At 35.4% G+C, this 20,363-nt stretch overlaps 1 protein-coding gene and 1 long non-coding RNA gene across 4 annotated transcripts in view; both read left to right on the top strand.

Annotated features, from left to right (window-relative positions):
- si:dkey-262k9.2 (uncharacterized) overlaps positions 1–6,032 on the top strand; it is a 31,524-nt gene extending 25,492 nt beyond the window's left edge. For all 3 annotated transcript variants that reach the window (XR_010892166.1, XR_010892167.1, XM_067365240.1), the window contains 3 exons: positions 2,762–2,813; positions 5,012–5,056; positions 5,404–6,032. Coding sequence is in view for 1 of the 3 variants with exons in the window: in XM_067365240.1 (XP_067221341.1) it covers positions 2,762–2,813; positions 5,012–5,056; positions 5,404–5,528 (222 nt within the window). In the remaining 2 variants the exon portion in view is untranslated. The remainder of the gene's footprint in view (positions 1–2,761; positions 2,814–5,011; positions 5,057–5,403) is intronic.
- Positions 6,033–6,220: 188 nt separating this feature from the next.
- LOC137004676 (uncharacterized) lies at positions 6,221–20,242 on the top strand. The gene is made up of 4 exons (XR_010892168.1): positions 6,221–6,317; positions 6,446–6,511; positions 7,744–7,786; positions 16,710–20,242. It is a non-coding gene; the product is annotated as an uncharacterized lncRNA (long non-coding RNA).
- Positions 20,243–20,363: the final 121 nt, after the last annotated feature.

Raw genomic sequence — 20,363 nt, forward strand, 5'->3', positions numbered from 1 at the left:
TCTATTAAAAATAGCTTATTTTTGAAAATACATTAAATATACAATGTTATATTAATGCCATCAATGACTTTAATAACTGAACAGAGGGAATAATGAAACGCACACACCTAAATGGCCCACTCTCCCTCTCATATGTAGTGTCTGAAAATCCAAAGTTAATTTCTGTGAATCAGTTATAGCATTGTTTAGCTCAAGTCATTGTAGTGAATTGTTTCGTCCTATATCTGATTCATTCAAGTGATAAGATTCAGTTCATTTTGTTGTCTTTGTCTAAATTTACCAGTTCTATTTGAGACTGTTAATTCATCCAAAAACACTGTTTTTTTGTGATTAAATGATAAATCATATGCCTATTGTTTATAAAAATGTGTAGTTACAGGAAAACTGTCCATAGTGGACATCCAGTTAAAATGCCAATGCAGAAAGCAGGTGTATGAAGTCCTGGTGTCATTTCCCTGTACGGTGATCCCAGTTATTGTCATAACAGCAATTAGCAGCAGGAAGTGGAAGCCCGACACAATGGGCACCAATAACAATATCTGGAGGAAGAGTAGAGGTTTGTGAGATTTATATGCAGGCCACAGAAGGGGAATTTGGACCTTGGGCACTATAGCACTTATTTGAATGTATGGCAAAAGCCTTTGCTATATTTAACCATTTTAGCTAGGATTCAGGAAAACATCATTCCCGAGCTAGTTCCCATTTCCCAAGCCAGAAGTGGGAACAAAAATAAATAGGTGTAATTGTTAAGAGAACAGCCAGCGGAAGCTGCACTCGGCCAGCTGTATGTGTCAAACATCTGCCTGGATTATGATCATCAGGCCATTCTGGGAAAGGTAGCATACGGAAGTAATGTCTTGAAAACATAATTGGTTATGTTCCTCCTTCTGTACACATGTATTTGTGTTTAAGTTTTATTGATTAAAATCATTTGGCAGCTTGTCAGATGGTTTCACAATGAAGGCCGTTAAATCAAAAAGGTGTAAGACAGGTTCATAAATCACATGTAAGTCTGAAATGAATCACTTCTTACTGTTACAGGAAATGAGAGGGCAAATTTATTTACATTTTTATTAAAATAACTCAGCTTCGGCTTGCCTCAAAGCAGGAAGAGCTTAATAATTTAAGTTTAACGCTCAATGAATGGTCTGACAAATGCAATTCAATTTTCTTGCATGTGAGGAACTTGAGGAAGTTGACAGGATATATATAGTATAGCTATCACAGCTTGCACACACAAAGAAAGACATTTTAAATGCGTTTATTTTGTCCACAAGCTTATTTCAAAGGGGACCTATTATACCTTTTTACAAAGTCTTGATTTTGTTTTTGGTGTGGTTTTCTTCCTTGAATATTCAAAAAACACCTTGTTTTTCACATATTTTACATTGTTGCAGCACCTCTTTTCCAAGGCTGCGTTCCACTCCAGTTTGACAAGTACCTGTGAACTTCCCTACCTGTGAATTTTGTAGTGTGTTCCACTTCGTGAAGTGCACAAGGGAAGTTGATATGGACAGACTAAAAATTAAATAATAAATCAACTCCATAGTGTATTCCAAGTGATCAAGGGCTTAAGACGTTCCAATTCAGCCCATTACAAAGGTTTCGCTAGCAGTGGGCACCCGTGCAATGTAAGCAATGACGTACATCTGAGTCAACGAGACTCAACGAGTGAAGTTAGCGAGGGAAGGGCATAAAAAACCAACTGAAACACAGCCAGAGTCTCTGTTACACTTGGTTTAGTTCCTGTCTCTATGAAGCCCCTCCTTCCAAAAAGCACATTGTGCTGATTGGTTGGCTGGATCAGTGTGTTGTGATTGGTCAGCAGCTTTGAACGTGTTTCGGAAATGCCACGTCCCTTACCATAACCACGAGTTTCAACACACTACTAATGCTAGGCCTTACTTTTTCCCCCCCGTATCCCTTGGGGGAATTATTTAAATGAGGAATATTGTGACGCGTACATTCTCAGAAGAAAACTTTACGGCTACAATCAAAGCGTTTCAGGGAGTTCAGTAACAGTGCTATAGCGAATAACTCCCTTTGGAGTGACTTTGTGCTTTGCAGACTTTTTTCATGCTCAAACAGCGACATTACACAGTTGAGAACGTTGGGAAAAAAAGCATAATAGGGCCCTTTTTAACTTTTAGATGGACACTAGCATATAGATGGTCTTGAAGCTAATATATGTGAACTAAAAGCCATAAAACTTTTATGATTTCAAAGGAGCAAAAATGATGAATACCCACACTGTGCAGGAATTGACTGTTATGGGAAAATAAACTAAAAGCTAAACTAAAACTGCTTAGCATGACTGACCTGCATGAGCCTCAGAGGAGCTCATGGCATTCGGCATCAGTTTCCCGTTAACTGTGCTTCGGTAAACAAAAAAAGTTGCATTCACAAGTGCACACCAGACCACAAAGTTGGCAAACCATGAACCATGAGTCAGCCCTCAGTAAATTCATGATAAGATAAAGCCAGCAGACTAACTTCTCCTGAATTTGAACTATTTAGTCTGGGTATTTAGTCAGTTTCATACAGGACTGATTATATTCCTAGTTGTTTATTAACACTGACATATTTTAAACTATGCCATGTCATGGTGTAATAGATTACTGTGATCCGTTTGAGATTAGAGAAATGTGAATTTATCTAGGTTTCACATAGGCCGGGTTCACAGGGTTGACTGTGTATCAAAGCATTTGAGAAATCTAAAAGTAGAGTTCTAATGTGTATTGTCCTTTCTCTCTTTTCCTAGAATAAGAAGATGCTGCGTTTACTCATTCTGTTTTTGATTCTTCAAGGTTCAGGTAAGTTCATTCTATCTACGCTTACATTATTCTCTCGTTCTTTGATCAGAAGTTATCTGTCCTATTCAGATGTTTATTTTTGTACTCAATCCATCTTTTTCTTCTCATGTCTGTCTAAAGTATTTGTATCAGTGCTTGCAAGCCAGTCCTCCTGTTACTCGCCATTTAGCAGAAGCTTTTCATCCAAAACGCATTGAACACACTCAGATTTTAAATTCCATCAAATGGTGTCAGTTCTCTATCAGCTACTTAGATGTGTTACAAATAAAATGCTATATATATAAACTTAAAATAGTCATTTCACAATGGTGCTGTTTCACCTTCACCACCTGGCAGTAGAATAACCTCTGAAGATACTCAGTTGCGACCTTTATAATCAGAGCTTGACAAAGATTTCCAAAGTTACTAGCCACTTATCATTTTCACTGGCCACAATTTTGACATCGATACCATGGGGAAGAACTGCCATATAGATATGAAGACTTCAGATGCAAAAGCCTCTAAGTGCCATCTGAAATTTTCTTCTAAAATGAGCATTTTTATCAAGCTTGTATGTTTATGTTTAGTTATTTCACTTTAATGGCAATGAAAAGGACCTATTAATTGCCATTAAAGTGAAATTACTGAACCTACGGAAGAGGATTAGGGCCAAGCAATAATAAAAAATAAAACCATCTCGAGATTAAAGTTGTTAAATTTTGAGAAAAAACTCATTACATTTCGAGAAAAAAGTCAAAATAAAATGTTGACAATTAAGTCATTAAATTACGGGAAAAAAAGTAGTTAAATTACGAGAACAAATTCGTTACATTATGAGAAAAATGTCGTTAAATTTCGAGAAAAAATTTGAAATAAAATGTTGAGAATAAAGTCATTAAATTATGGGAAAAAAGTCGTTAAATTACGAGAAAAAAAGTCTAGATAAAATGTTGAGAATAAAGTAATTAAATTATGGGAAAAAAGTCATTAAATTACGAGAACAAATTCGTTAAATTATGACAAAAATGTCGTTAAATTTAAAGAAAAAAGTCAAAATAAAATGTTGAGAATAAAGTCATTAAATTACGGGAAAAAAGTAGTTAAATTATGAGAAAAATGTCGTTAAATTTCGAGAAAAAAGTCAAAATAAAATGTTGAGAATAAACTCATTAAATTATGGGAAAAAACTTGTTAAATTACGAGAACAAATTCGTTAAATTATGAGAAAAATGTCGTTAAATTTCGAGAAAAAAGTCAAGATAAAATGTTGAGAATAAAGTCATTAAATTAACAAATTTATTCTCGTAATTTAATGAATTTGTTCTCATAATTTAACGACTTTTTTTCTCATAATTTAATTAATTTATTCTCGTAATTTAATGACTTTATTCTCAACATTTTATCTCGACTTTTTTCTCGAAATTTAACGACATTTTTCTCATAATTTAACAAATTTGTTCTCGTAATTTAATGACTTTATTCGCATCATTTTATCTCGACCTTTTTCTCGAAATGTAACGTTTTTTTTCTCGTAATTTAACGAGTTTATTCTCAACATTTTATCTCGACCTTTTTTTAGAAATTTAACAACTTTAATCTTGAGATGGTTTTATTTTTTTATTATTGCTTGGCCCTAATCCTCTTAACCTAAACATACGAGCTTGATAAAAATGCTCATTTTAGGAGAAAATTTCAGATGGCATTTAGAGGCTTTTGCATCTGAAGTCTTCATATTTTTAATATTATCTCATAATTTGGCAGCAGGTTTATACGTATATAATTAGGTTATTTTCTTTCTCAACTGTTTACATTCACTTAAAGCATAACTGACTACGTTTACGTGAATACTCACCAAGACCGACATTTTGACATTATTTTATGTGTAGTTGATTGTTTAAGCACAATAAGCAGTGAAAAATAATTCAGTTTAGTACTGAGAGGCAGCTTTATGCATGCGCACTTTGGGCGTGAGCACAAAATTTGCGAGAATGAGTACAATTATGCTCAGTTCGCGCAGTCCCACACCGAAATACATGCCCTGTAATACCAACAATATTCATCCAGGACAAATGAAATTGGCTAGTAGGAGTGACTCGTTACATGCCACTGCTGAAATCCACCCACATTTGGTGGGTGTTAGTGTCAAGCCCTATTTATAATAATAGGTTAGGTTCATGTAAGCTCTAACCTCGTATTTATTTATTCATTCGAATCAACAGCTGCAACATCAGAAGACACAGAAGGAAATTCTTCAGGATTCCTCGGTATGACATCTCTCATATTTTCTGACAATTAAATACACTTTCTTCCCCAGAAATGTCATTCTTATTTCTGTTATATGATACATACTATAACAAGGAGAATCTAATGGGAATCACTATGGAAAATAATGGGGAAAAATCAGACAGTTGTAACAATGAGTTGGGTGAATGTGCTTGATTGTCATGAAAAATCAGAAAGCTAAAAAAAAAAACAGGTTTCTTCAATGCAAAATAATATTCCCTCCCTTATTTTGGGGGGTAAAATATGACTAGTATTATTATTATATTATATTATTATTGAGTATTATTTTTTAGTGTATTTTTCTATCTTCATATTCTTATTTACCCAGGTGACGATGAGGATGGTGATGGCTATCGTAAGGAAGGTGGGTATTCCTCTCCAGTCTCACGCGTAACATGTAGACAGGTTGTTACTGTAAGACGTGACCAGCTCATCCGCCACATTAATTCCTGAAAGCAATCAATTAGCGTCTCCCAGCAGAGCTCCGCTGATAGCCCCGGCTCCGTCCGCACTACTGTCCGTCCCCTTAATGGACGTTGGCAGTCTCATTCAGCTCTCCTGTGCGAGGAGCTGTCCGTCTTCATCAGCGGAATGATTGCTCTCTGATAGAATTACTGAGCTGTTAAAGCAAGCCCTGCTCACCAGCTCTGGCCAGAGGCAGATGGGAAGGGTGGGAGGTGATGTGGAGGAAAGTAAAACTCTCCAATATGAGCATGATCAGGACGGTGATTCATTCCCAGCTAATTTCCTAGAAAAGGCACAAGAAATGTCAGTGATTAATAAGAAGAATTGGCTCAGAGAATTGGCCTAGATACATGGAGCTATACTGCTCATATGAGTGCAAATCTGGCATGCGTTGCGTCCCACCACCATTGAAAAATGTTTAAAATGTATGTGGCAGATATCACTTTGAAAAGGCAAATACTCTGTAAACAGAAAAAAAAGAACTTGGCTGACTAGTGACAGACGATGGAGTGTTTGGGAAACCTGCTTAAAAACAATCATTATTTTTAGCACTTACGTGTGATGCCACTAGAGGCGCTGAAAACATTCACACTAGCTTCAATAAAATGGCTAAAGCCTTTCAAAATCATTTCAAAAAGCTGCAATGGGTCCCTGTTTGAACTTTTTTTTTTTTTTTTTTTTTTTTTTTTGTGAGTAGAAAGATTGATCTTGTTGAATCTGAAGGTCCTAAAGCAAATCCTGGAACAGACAGATCCACAGGAGATGAAGATGCTACAGGTTGGGAAAAAAAAAAAAAAAAATTCTAATTTTTCTATTTATGGATAAATTAATATTTCATGCTAGCCTTAATGAATATGTGCACAAATTTAATGTACATCCTCCTTGTTTTTATTGTTAATTTGTAGGTGGAACCTTGGTAATCATCATAGCTGCCGTTAGCGTCACAGTTCTGGCCATTGGGAGTATTGTAGGTAGGTTGGATCTGTTGGAACAGGCATTTACTAGACCACTAATGTGCTGCTAAAGTCATGTAATTAACTTTCAAAAAAAGTGTGTGTAAAAATCAATTTCAAGATGCAGTTCGAGATGAATTTTACATGAACTATCCGAGGTGTTTGTTTCTTGTTGATGAATGGCAGCTTGATCTCTTTTATTCAAAGGTATTTGTAACATTTACATGTACATTTTTGGATATACAGCGAAATGTACAATATGGACATAATGACAGCTTGTATTCAGTAAAGGGTCATAAAAATATTAATGTTTTATTTACTTTAAAAATATAATTTGCATAGTACAGGGTTTTAATATATATATTAAAACCCTGAACCTCACCTATTCTGTAAACCTACTTATAAACAATATAAAACACATAATATGCATTTACATTTACATTTAGTCATTTAGCAGACGCTTTTATCCAAAGCAACTTACAAATGAGAACAGTAGAATCAATCAAATCAAAATGAGAACAACAGTATGTATATATATATATATATATATATGACAGTAAAGTGTCAAAAAAAAGTTTTTTTTTTTTTTTTAATAATACACAAATAGATGGAATGAAAATAGAAATCAAGGTAAGTGCAATTTTATTCAAAATGATATAGATATTTTTAGTGATAAATTCCACTGAAACATTGGGCAAAACAGAATTTCATTAAATTAATGCATTGAATTCAATATTATATAATCTCAAAAGGATTCCTTAACATTTGTACATCTCTAGTGTTGTTCACAAAGAGTAAAAATGCAGTTTTAGATGCTGTCAGTTCCATAGTAAAGTACATTTCCGTGCCTATGCAAATGTATGAAAACATGCGTGTGCTAGAAACACACTTTACATACAATACCTACGACTACTAATGAGATCACGTTGCAAATGCGAGCCCATGAATACTTCCTTTAATTATATTTATACATTTTATGGGATACATTCTTTAAATGAGTAGCTAAAAGTTTTGTCTCATTGTAAAAAGTCGTTTAATATGGGTGTGTACTTTACAAGTACTTAACACACTCACAGGAGCTAAATCTGTAGGCCAAATTCTTGTCAAGCCAAACAACAAACACAGTGATGTGTGCTGGATGTCCTGACCAAAAAAAAAGCAACACAATTTTCATACAGTAGGTGTTACGTGAGGTAATTTGGTTTTGAGACTTGTAATGCAAAAACTGAAATTTTTTTTTTTCTTTACAGCTATTGTCCTCTTCAGACGCTACTTGCAAAGCCGAGAACAGGGGTAAGACTGATTTAGCTTTGCTTGCAAGCAATTTCAAATGACCTGTGCATCAGACAAACTTATATTCAAGAAATGTTATTAAAGACTCATGCTGGGTTGAATACAGCAAAATCCATTTGACCGAAATGTGTGTACACTCCACAATCTATTACCCGCATATCCATATTTTGTGTGTAAAGGTTTGGAAATATCTGATCTACTTCACGCGCACTAATAATTTGGAAAATATTGATGCTGAAGCTATTTGCACTGCTATTGCTTGTTTATTAGTTGCTCCACATGCGCCCTTAATACTGGATCTAAGAAGGATTTGGCAGCACTTACTGGAAAATGGGTGGAAAAAAGTGATTTTCTCACCTTTAGCTTACTTGACACTTCATCTTGAGTGACACATCAGTGCTTATATTTTGTGCTCCACCCCGTCAACTTTTGGGGTGGTCCAACCAGTCCGATGGGAAACAGATCTCTGAATCCCTGGTAACCCGCTAAACACAAGACGACAGCAGTACGCGAGACAATAGAGGGCCGCATGCTGGAGGGATAGGCCACCATTAGCAGCGGGTTGGTACATGTGCATTGATGACTCCACTTTCCAGCCATCTGTCAAACGCCCCTGAAGCCCTGAGCTGTTAGAAACAAGTCCCTGAAACAAAAAGAAAAAAGGACAGAAAACAAGCTAGGCGTTGACTAACATGAACAAGATATGACCTGCTAAACTCTGTGAGAGTTTATGTGGGAATATGTCATAGCCACATGAAAAGTTGCATTTAAAAAAAATAAGAAAACTGACTTTTTCCTTGTCTGTTTGTCATGATGTTATCAGACAAAAACAGTCAGGGACAAAACTGCCCAAACCAGTATAATAACGAGAGAGAGAGAGAGAGAGAGAGAGAGAGAGAGAGAGAGAGAGAAGGAACAAGGAAGAAAAAGGTGTTGCATTTTGAATTATTATTGTTCTTTGTGCAAACACAGCCACACTTCCATACCACATGTCCTCACCCGAATCAGTACAGTAAACAACATAACAAATTACGTGCCATTTATCTGTACATTGCATTAATAGTGACACCTCAGAATGATTCATTATTTGGTTAAGGGTCAGGCCATTTTAAAGTCTCTAATGTTTAAACACTGCATCTCTAAGTAAGCATGTGCATTTAAAGAAACAGTTCATCAATAAATGAAAATCATCATTTTCTCACCCTTATGTTTACAAAAATGAAGATTAGCTTTCCTTGGTGCTTTCTTAAATGAAAGTTCAGTTCACAATATCGGTCTGAATGAATCTTTCACAAATTGGACTAATCTGATTCTTGAGTTTGAATCATTGACTCAATGATTTGGTCACAGAGGTTAAAGAGTTACTTCAGCCAAAAATGAAATTTCTGTCATTAATTACTCACCCTTATGTCGTTGCAAACCCGTAAGACGTTTGTTCATCTTTGGAACACAAATTAAGATACTTTTGATTAAATTTGAGGGTTTCTGAACCACACATAGGCAGCAATGCCATTGCTCCTTTTGAGGTCCAGAAAGGTAGTAAAAACATTATTACAAATAGCCCGTGTGACTGCAGTGGTTCAACCTTAATGTTATGAAGTGACGAGAATACTTTTTGTGTGCAAAAACAAAAAAATAACCACATTATATAAAAATTTGAGCTGTTGTCATATGCAGTTGACGCAGTTCAGCGCTGCCGTGTTCTACGTCAGAACACCGGCTCATTATTGGCCGGCATTGACGTATGCGTCATGCTGCCCACGTGATCAACGTCGGCCAATACTGACCCAGTGTTCAGAAGAGAGGATATTGTTGAATAACATTGTTATTTTTGTTTAGTTTTTGCAGACAAAAAGTATTCTCGTCACTTCATAACAGGGTTAGTTCACCAAAAAATGAAAATTATGTCATTAATGACTCCCCCTCATGTCGTTCCAAACCCGTGAAAGCTCCGTTCATCTTCGGAACACAGTTTAAGATATTTTAGATTTAGTCCAAGAGCTTTCTGTCCCTCCATTGAAAATGTATGTACGGTAGACTGTCCATTTCCAGAAAGGTAATAAAAACATCATCAAAGTAGTCCATGTGACATCAGTGGGTTAGTTAGAATTTTTTGAAGCATCAAAAATACATTTTGGTCCAAAAATAACAAAAACTACGACTTTATTCAGCATTGTCTTCTCTTCCGGGTCTGTTGTCAATCCGGGTTCACGACTCCGCAGTGACGCTGCTGATATAAGACGCTGCTGACGTGTTATCTGGTGTGCCCGAGCTTCGTTTACAGTCTGAGGGAGACGCACGCTGTATTCAAGCTATTCTACATTGTTTGTATTTTGGTATTGCTATATTTTTTAAAATGGTGCGTAAGTGTGCATGTCGCAGATGTCCTAATCGCCAAAAACAATGATGTAAAAGTGCATTTCCAACGCCGACAGATGAAAGGATTCAATGGAATCAATTCAATGGAAAGGATTCTGGAAGAGAATACAATGCTGAATAAAGTCGTAGTTTTTGATATTTTTGGACCAAAATTTATTTTCGATGCTTTTATTACCTTTCTGGACATGGACAGTATATTGTACATACATTTTCAATGGAGGGACAGAAAGCTCTCGGACTAAATCTAAAATATCTTAAACTGTGTTCCGAAGATGAACGGAGGTCTTACGGGTGTGGAGTCATTAATGACATAATTTTCATTTTTGGGTGAACTAACCCTTTAAGGTTGAACCACTGTAGTCATGTGGACTATTTTAACAATGTCTTTAGTAAATTTCTGGACCTTTAAAGTGGTGGTTAAATTGCTGTCTAGGGAGGGGTCAGATACCTCAGATTTCATTCTAAAAAGATGGCAGTGTTTTCATTTTTTTAGCACATAAGGTCTATAAAGTATGTGAAAAAATAGTACTCTTAGAAAAAAAGGTTCTATATAGAACCATAAATGGTTATGTCAGGTGCTTCATTTATATAACCTTTCAATTATGGATTCAGTTTTAATGAATTAATTCTGAATTCAGTCCAAATGAGGTTCCTACTTGATAGCATGCAATTTTGGATGCAGCTTATGAGTCACATGGACTACTTTTATGATGATATTTTAGTGCCTTTGCATCCATTTTGAAGCTTAAAAGCTCTAAATGCAATAAAAGTCAAACAGGTTTGGAACAACATCAAGATGAGTGAATAATGACAGAAATTTTATTTTGGAGGCGCACCATCCCTTTAAGGAGACAAAATCAATGTGATTAAAAGATAAAACTGTTCTCTCTCTCTCTCTCTCTCTCTCTCTCTGATTGTTTTGCAAAGCAGACAAAAGGAAAGAACTGCATTTTTCTCTCTTTGTCTCTCACGTCCTGTCCTCTACTTTGTGGCCTATCGCTGTCATCCTGATAGGTTGTGTAACTGAATTTGGCTAGTTTTGCAAAGTAATCAGTTTCAGTGAGTTGCTGAGTATGGTGATATGTGAGAGAAGGCTGGGAGGGAGCAGAGTTTGCCTGACACCTGCCTCCCAACAGCAAGCTTAAAGATCCTCTGTTTTCTTTCTTTCTCTCTCACCCGCTCTCACTCTCTCTTTCTTTATTGAGGTTAAATTCTTCTGCAGGATTACAGGTTACCTCAGGGGAATGCAGTTAGCTGAGCCACGGCTTTTTTTTTTAGTGTTGAGTGATAGGGTGGCTGAAAGGGGCTTAATCACACAGCAACCACAGGCTCTGTGGATCAACACTGAACCTTTCTGAGCATGTTCACAGAAAGCACACTCAATAAAAAACGATAAAAGCCCCCCGAAATGCCTTGCAGGGCAAAAATCCTGCCATAGAGTTCATAAAGCCAGGCAAACTGTGAACGAATTCATCACTGAGGTAAATTAAACAGCTTTTACATGAGGAGAGCAAGCTTATGTACATGTGTTTGAACAGCATGAATATGTCACAAAGAGCTCCATTCATCCTTCCCCTGAACTAAAAGCTGAATGTCTCTCTATTCAAAACGAAAGTCAGGGATAAGCTCCTCTCACATATTTGTATATATATATATATATTGCTTTAAGTAAAATGTGACCCATAGCTGACCCCATTCTTTACAGATATCAGCCTGACTGTGTAAATTTATATGACCATTGTTGATGCTACTGCAATGCTTTCTTTCTTAAGACATTGAATAGGTCTTGTTGATATTTATATTGGTGTGTCTGAACCCTGTTTAAATGAGTCACTTCAACAGGAATCACATTTTTTTAATCTTTTGAGATAACATTTAATTAAACTTCATTTCCAGTTCAAAAAGTCCATATTTTGATGTTTGCAAATGGATTCAGAATGTCAGAAACACAACATTAGACACTGAATTATGATTGCTTTTTCCACACAAAATATAAATGGAAAGCAAATAAGTCTATAAATATAGTATTTTTGTCCTCTGATTTCACAGACAAGGCATAGTCCCAGACTAAAATGCATGTTTGTGCTGTTTTAACTGAAAGTAACTTGCACATATCTTAAAATCAACGCTATCTCACGACCAATTCGTATTTTACGAGGTGGCTAATTCGTATGAATTCATACGACCTCACGATTACAAATTTGTACGATTTGTCTAAACCCCAGTGATGGCGTGAATACGTATGAATTCGTATGATTTAGCCACCTCGTAAAATACGTACGAATTTCCGTGAGATCGGGTTGCTTAAAATATGTCAGTGCCATTGTCTTGTCTGATGATGCACACTAGTGATATATATATATATATATATATATATATATATATATATATATATATATATATATATATATATATATATATATACTGTAAAAAATGGCCGTGATTTTAACAGTAAAAGACTGTAAAAATGCTGCGGTGAAAAACTGTCAATTGGTTTACAGAAAGTTTCCGTACTAAATACGGTGAGTAACTGTAATAGATCTAATGGTACATTTAATGTAATTTTACGGTAAAATACCGTTATATTCACCATTTTTGCAAGTGAAAAGAATAACAATTCATTGTAAAATTTACAGTGAAAAACCATAAATTGGCATTCCCACAATTCCCTGCATGACACTTCACATTTGATATTTTCGTTGAAATAACTCTGTTTCTTCTTAGTTTTTCTCATTTTTTTTTCTTATTAGTTATGTACATTAGGGTTTTATGTTACATCTAATGTTGTTAAATTAATGTTTATTGCATTTTTAAAATTTCATGCATGTTACGATGATGGTGTTTAGTGTGTGTGTGAATGACACTGTGTGCACCTTCTATATGTTAGTGTTGTCCTTCTCAGCTTGTGTCTTATCACCACTGTGTTTGGTGACTGTCAGTGTATTATAAAGGTACAAAACAGATATTAGTACTTCATTAGGTTGGTAAATTACCATTATATCAGTTAATGAAATACGTTATTTTACCATAAATTTAACAGATTTTTTTTTTTTTTACGTTGCTACTGTATTTTTTACGGTAAAGTTCTGGCAACCACAGCTGCCGGTTTTTTAATGTAAATTTTACTGGGATTTTTTTTACAGTGTATATTTTTTCTTTTATTTCTAGTGAACGTTTATAAAACCTACTTAAATGCCCTAATTGAACTAAGGCCTAATCCTGGCTTAGGCTAAGCCCTGTCTGTGAAACCAGGCCATTATATAATATTGTATATTATGAGATTAAAAATAAAAATGATTACACTGCACTCTGGATTTACAATTCTGATTGGTCAGTCTCAGCATTTAGCTGTCTGATATGTACTAATATTCATTCATTTTTTCCATAAGGATTTTTCTAAAAAGTCTTTGTTCAAGAGTTAGAAGCCACAAACCAAACCAACCAGCTATGAGGTCAATTACAACATTACAAACTTTGATTTGAAGCAAAAAGACTGTGTACTTAACAGCTGTAATGAGGGAAAGAACTACAATTCCATGAATCTTTGCAAATGACACAACCAAGCTAAAGAGTTAAAGAGCTAAAGAGCTGTTTTGGTGCAATAGAGCACCGCACTGATGATGTATTTTTGTTGGCCAAACTGGAAGTTTGCAACACCCTGGTTCCCTCATCAAAAACCAAATGGACCTTTTTCACAGACTGTGATGACTCATTTCCACAGTTATTAACATCGCAAATCTAGCACATTTTTTAATATTTACACTGCTGGTGAGTGTTTCAAATACAATGGCTGAGGGAGTGACAGCAAATTTGACATCCTTTTCTCCTCTGACTGCTGTAATCAATCTCTCAATATTTTTTCCCTCTTTTGGAAAGTCATGGAAACACTATCACAGATTTTTTTCTTTTGCTATAAGGGCAAACGCAAATACAAAACAATATATTTGCTGTTGTCTCCCGTTCGCCACTATAGATGTTTACCCAACTATGACGACTTCTGCTTCTGAGAACTGAGAAAATTTGAAAAGGGTCCATAGGAGTTTTCAAATGGCTTTTGGATTATTGCAGAAAATAATGAGTTTACCTGTTCTGCTGATGACTTTAATGTTGACGATCTCTCTAATCCCATTTAGCCACTTGTTTGCAACTGCCATTTTCAAGACAAATAGGCCTAAAAGCTTTTAATAAACTACACAAGGTTATTACTGATGTCTTGAGCTTGTGTTCACCACAAATCTTATTTCAGGCATTTAACCAGAAACCCTTTAAAAAAAAACACTGACTTTGAAACACTGGAACCGGAAGTGCTAAAATGCTAACTCGCTTCTGGGTTTTGTCCAACAAAAATATGGCATCCCTGCAGTATTCTAAGTATACTTGGCTTGTAGCTGTGTTTACTCTTTTGATTGAGTAGCCTATTAAATACACAGTTTTTACTGTCTTATAAACTTACATTGTTTGAAAATATTTATTTAGGCCTATACATAAAATATATGTTCCTATTTCTGAGTATGTGAATTTTTGTGTAGTCCATTTGTAGTGTACATAGGAATTTACTTCAAATCTACTTAACACCTAAATGGAAACATAGTAGTATACTTAAAGTACAAAAACATAAAAAAAAAAAAAAAAACTATAAGTAAACTATAAGTATGATGTTAAGTTTACTTAAGCCTTGGGTATACTTTGTTTTTTTTGTAGTGTATGCACACAGTCGAACGCACACCCTTGCTAAGTATACTTCACTCGACTTGTTTGCGTACACAGGCATTCGACACATGCACAGTTTTGAGCAATCTCTCGCCACAAGTTACAACCCTTGTAAATATATTTGTATTCTTTCATGCTAGAGTTGTACAAATGAGGGTACTTTCTAGCCTCTTCGCACAATCTGTCGTCTATACAGGCCTCCATTGTCGCTGTAGCTTGCATGTGTTTTCCGGTCTGTTCTGTTTATGCAGTTTTTCTTTGACTACCTTGTTCATTGACACCCATAGGGCACAGTTGCCACCTTGTGGACAAACTAATTACTGCCAAAAAAAAAAAAATTAAATGTGCATGTGAGTGTACAAAGTCCGGTGTAACACGTACTGTACGTTGACCCTTGTGAAGTATACTTTGGGCTTTAAAGAAAACTTACAAGTATACTTGCAGTATAAAACAGTTTATGAAGTGTACTTTCATAAACTTTAGAATGTGCTACAAGTATTTAACTAGTAAACTATCAGTATACCTATAAGTTCACTTATAATGTAATTTCAGTACAAACAAAAAACTTAGTTGTAAAATAGTTTTTACTTGTGTAACGAGGTCAGTAGATGTGGGAAGAAGGAGGCGGGAACCGGCGAACATTCAACAAAACTTTAATCTCAAAATAAACAAACAACAAAACGGAAGTAATGCCGGCCGACCCTCGCGGACATTTGCCGGCCACACAAACATAATAAAACATAAAATAAAGTCCAGGCCTGGTCCTCTCTCGTCCTTCACTGTAGTCGCTCCTCCTTTTATGCCTCCGGAGCTCCTCCGTGAGAGACTCCAGGCCGGCACGCCTCGCAGGTGACGCTCATTATATGCTTGTCACAGCTTGTTTGCTACTGTCACATTTAAAGTTTACTTGAAAGTATACTTTTATGTACTAAAAAGTGGGCTAATTTAGTCCCGAGTAGTATTGAAATAGTACACTTACAAGTATACCAGTACATCGATATTAGTATACTTACTACATAAAATATACTTCAAAATTTGCTTGAACTTTACGTATACTTAAAGCTGCTGTCCGTAACTTTTTTTGTGTTCAAAATTTAAAAAAATTGTATAATGAGAATGTATAAATCCATTTTCCAAACCATGTTTTTGTCTTACCCTGAATCATTATGGTACACTTATAATAAGTGTTTATATTCTGACTATTTCAGAGCGGACTGGTAGGACCCGCCGCAGAGTATCACAGTAACTGCGTGTCTCGCCATATACATACACAGAGAAAAGTAGCTCCGGCTAAACTGTTCTTCCGCAAGACGCGTACAAGTTCTGTTTATTAACCGCTAGAGGGACAAAAATCGCGGACTGCAACTTTAATAAAATTAACTTAGTTGAAAATTCTGTCATCATTTACCCATAAGATTTTGCTCCAAACCCATAAGACTTTGGTTATTCTTTTGAAACACAAATTAAGGCCAGATAACCCAAACTTAACCTTTCATTTTGTATTTACAGTCAGCAAAATATCTAATTTACCTACAAAAAGCATGTAATATTTGACTAATTTCATGACCCACTTCATTTAAAAATAAAACCTATTTTATTACGCTTTTATTTAGTGTGTGTCATTTTAAAAATATTTGTCATTAGTTTCATTATGTGTTTTAAATATATATATATATATATATATATATATATATATATATATATATATATATATATATAAACTGTTAAGGGAAAGTTAGAAATAATGAGCTCAAGCAAGTCTTAAAGATTTAATCAAAGTTACCATAGTGAACTGACTGTTCTCATCTCTCTCTCTCTCTGTGTGTTTCTCTAGGGTCTACTCTGTGCCGGCAGAGCAAGGACAGAAAGCTGCTGTCTAACCATCAGGGCCTTTTCATTTCCTCTCTCCACTGGATCCTTTCAGGGACGTGCTGCAAGCATGTGATTTCTCATCCAAATGTATCTGTATCTATAGCGGATTCTATAACGTCAGTAGACGAGAATGTATTGCTATCATGAATTTTCTATTCATCGTTTTTAAATGCACAACGTATAGCGTTCATGCACACATGCCAAATGTTGCACTCACAGAGAAAGTCCCTGTGTAGCACAGCTCACTTTTTCCCTCTCCACTTACAATATTTTTTTTTATTTAAATCAAGTACAGAACTGTTCTTAAAGGTGAAGTGTGTAATATTCTTTAAATACTTTCTCCTAAAAAGTAAGCCATTCATAGTTTTTTCCACACAGAAAAAAAAAAAAAAAAAAGAATAAACAAATATTGTGGCTCTGTTTATTTGAACACCCTGACACAACAACATTGGCTCAACCAATGGCGTGAGATTGGGGCGGGACTGTCTGTTCGACTAGCCAATGGTAGCTTTAACACTCTGAGGTCTGACGGTATCGCCGGCGATACCACCGTGGTTTTTTTCTTATCAGTGTGAAAGAGACTCAAAATACTCCGTCAATGTTGCACATACAATTAAGAGTTATACACCATTTTAATCTGTGGAATATCTTCTTTCATTTGTGTACACTCAGAGTAAAAACAGAATTTTGTGCTTTTTGTAAAATAAAGAAAACTAACATGATGCGTGATTTCTCCTCTCCCTCTGAACGAACTCCAATCTGATAGTTCTCAGAAAATGAACTGTAACTTAGTGAATACTAATGACAAAAAAATTACACTTATGTCTAAAAAAACGTTAAGATGTCAGGTTTTAAATCATGTAAGTCAAATCGAAAAACAAACCTTCTTTGTTTATGTAATCTGTATGAAAAGAGAGCCATGTCAGAAATCCGTGATTCAGCTCATTATCTGCTAATGCGGCCACGCCCACGGAGCCAGCGCTATTCAGACGCTAATTCAGTCAATACATGCATTTATTATCTCAATCGTGTATTTATTGTCTTGAAAAGTGTTTATCTGGATGTAAAAGTCATGGTTAGCGATCTCTAGAAGACATGCAGTTACTTCCTGTTTACTTGTCTTCTACAGATGAAGTTTAGATGAGTTTTTGTTTCTTTAGCGCCCTCCTGCTGCTGTATGTATTGGAAACTCCATTCATGGAATAGCCTCTTCTTCTTTTAGATGAATTTGTGGACTAAAATGCACAGAGCGCCCTCCGACTTCAAGGATGAATTGAAAACACCAGCGCTCATAGTAATGACAGTGAATATTAAATAAAAATAACTCCTCTGTATAGAAAATTGACATAAGCATATGAGAATCCAATATTTCTCCAAATGTGCATGCTTTTAAACTAAAAGCCTATATTCAGACTCTTTGCATCACAGAAATACATTATATTTTAAAGTATAATATAAAACCATTACTTTATATTGTAATAATATTTTTCTGTATGTTTCATATATCATAATGAGCTTGAGACATCACAGAAGGTTTTTTTTCATAGCCTACCTGACTGAAATGCCTCATTAATATGCAAGTCATTTCAGCTCATTACTATCCAATTCTTTTGTCTTCTCAGGTGAGAATGGCCCATTTTCAGTGGTGATTCACGCCTCCTTGCATACTGTGTTTCTTGGCAAAAAGTGTCTTACAAAAACTAAATCAATATATTGTTAAATATGAAGGAGTAGGCAGCATAATTTTTACATAATTTTGAAGCAAAAACTCTAGTCTACAACCTCCAATACCCTAAAGTCTTATGAACACAGATTTATTATACTTTTTTTGGCCTTATTTCAGTGACTTAAGTTTTTTGTTTTTTCAACAACCACGCATAAATGTTATTCCTTCAAAAACACAAACATGTACATACATGTTCCTCACATATTATTGTAGCCTAGTTTGTGCTGAATACAGTGTAATGACACTTTTTCCATTAATATGTTTATGAACAACTGAAAAAAGCACAAATGTCAGGGCATGTCAAAAGTTCTCCAGGCCCCAAATCAGCCTCAGACTCCAGAGGGTTAAGCAAACATTCTCCCCGTTTTCCCTTCCAGTACTCTGATGTTAGCCGTCCCCAGTGTGCTGAAGTGACAAAATCAGGGCGGTTAAAAGATTAAGCTGGACTCTGTCTCTCTGATTATTTGACAAACTAGAGAAAGAAGCAGAGAGAGAGAAAAGTCAGTGGAAAAGCTGTTGTCAAGCGGCGAATTAATCAACTGCTTTAAATTATGTTGTTTTCTTTTTCCTTTCTTTCATGGCGGACAACTCCTCTAAAGCACTGTAGATTGTAAATAGCTCTGGGATGCTGGGTAGCAGATTAATGTTTCATCCTGCTGGCTTTAATGGGGATGGAGACAATCCAATGGGTGGACGAAATAAGGATACAGAAAAACACACGACACTCGTATAATGGGGTCCAAAAGTCTACTAGTGTAATGTAGCATTTTCCTTGTCATTGCAAGTATATTATCAGCATAAAAATAAGAGTGAAAAGTTGAATTATGAATGGAAAAAAAAGTGAAAGCTGAAGTATATATTCAGGTTTAAATGAGATTTTTGAATCTTCAGCATGGACTCTTTGGACCCCGCACTGTATCTTCAGCATCATCGATTGAAACTAAGACACTATAGCGAGATATACTTTTATCTTCCTCGTTCTCTCTCTCCCCATTCCTTTTTCTTCCATTTTTTAGATTAAAATGGAAATCAATCAATGCCCTTTTAGTCTGAGTCTGAGGACTCTGAGTGTCTCGGCTCTTTATTCTGAATTTACACAAAGACAGCAGGCTAGCAAACACAGTTCTTCTGAGCTTTCTTACGGTCTTGTTAAATGGTTAGTTCACCTAAAAATGAATGTATGACTTTTCTTTTTTTCTTCTGCTGAACACAAAAGAAGATTTTTGGACTAACATTTGGGGTCCAAACAACATTGAACCCTATTCACTCTTATTTTATAGGCATTATTGTGTGTGTTCTACATAAGAAAAAAAAGTGAGACAGGTTTGGAATTACATGAAGGACAGGCCTAGTATATAATCACAAATCTTAAAAAATAATTCTCTGCCCTCCCGGCTTGTATATAACAGTGGAGGGCTGCTAACCCAGATCTCGATTTAAAAATGTTTCCATTTCTTTAGCTGGATTTCATGTTTCTTGATTACCTGCTTTTTCGTGCTTGCTGGTTTTCTATTTAAATCTAAATCCAAATCCAATCTTGTGCGCATTAGACAGCTTGAGCTTGTTACTTTGATGCATGTGGGTGTGTATAAAGGCATTAGTCTGTAATATTAATCAAGATTTGCAATATAGCTATTCTGGTAAATCATTCGCTAAAAGTGTCCTTAGACAATAGCATTTCAGATAGCTGGAATTGGAAAAGCAGACTAAATTAAAAGAAAAAGCAAAAAAAAACAAAACAAAAAAAAAAAAACAACAACATTTCAGCTCCTTTGAGTCATTCTAAAAGCCAGTTTCACATATATATTTTATAGATTTTTATATTAAAACCGTTGGGCTTCATTAACTACAACAACTTTCTTTTGGGCTCTTTGGGCAGGTTGCTTTATT

This window comes from Chanodichthys erythropterus, chromosome 17 (genome assembly GCF_024489055.1).
Source record: "Chanodichthys erythropterus isolate Z2021 chromosome 17, ASM2448905v1, whole genome shotgun sequence".
NCBI classification, from domain to species: Eukaryota; Metazoa; Chordata; class Actinopteri; order Cypriniformes; family Xenocyprididae; genus Chanodichthys; species Chanodichthys erythropterus.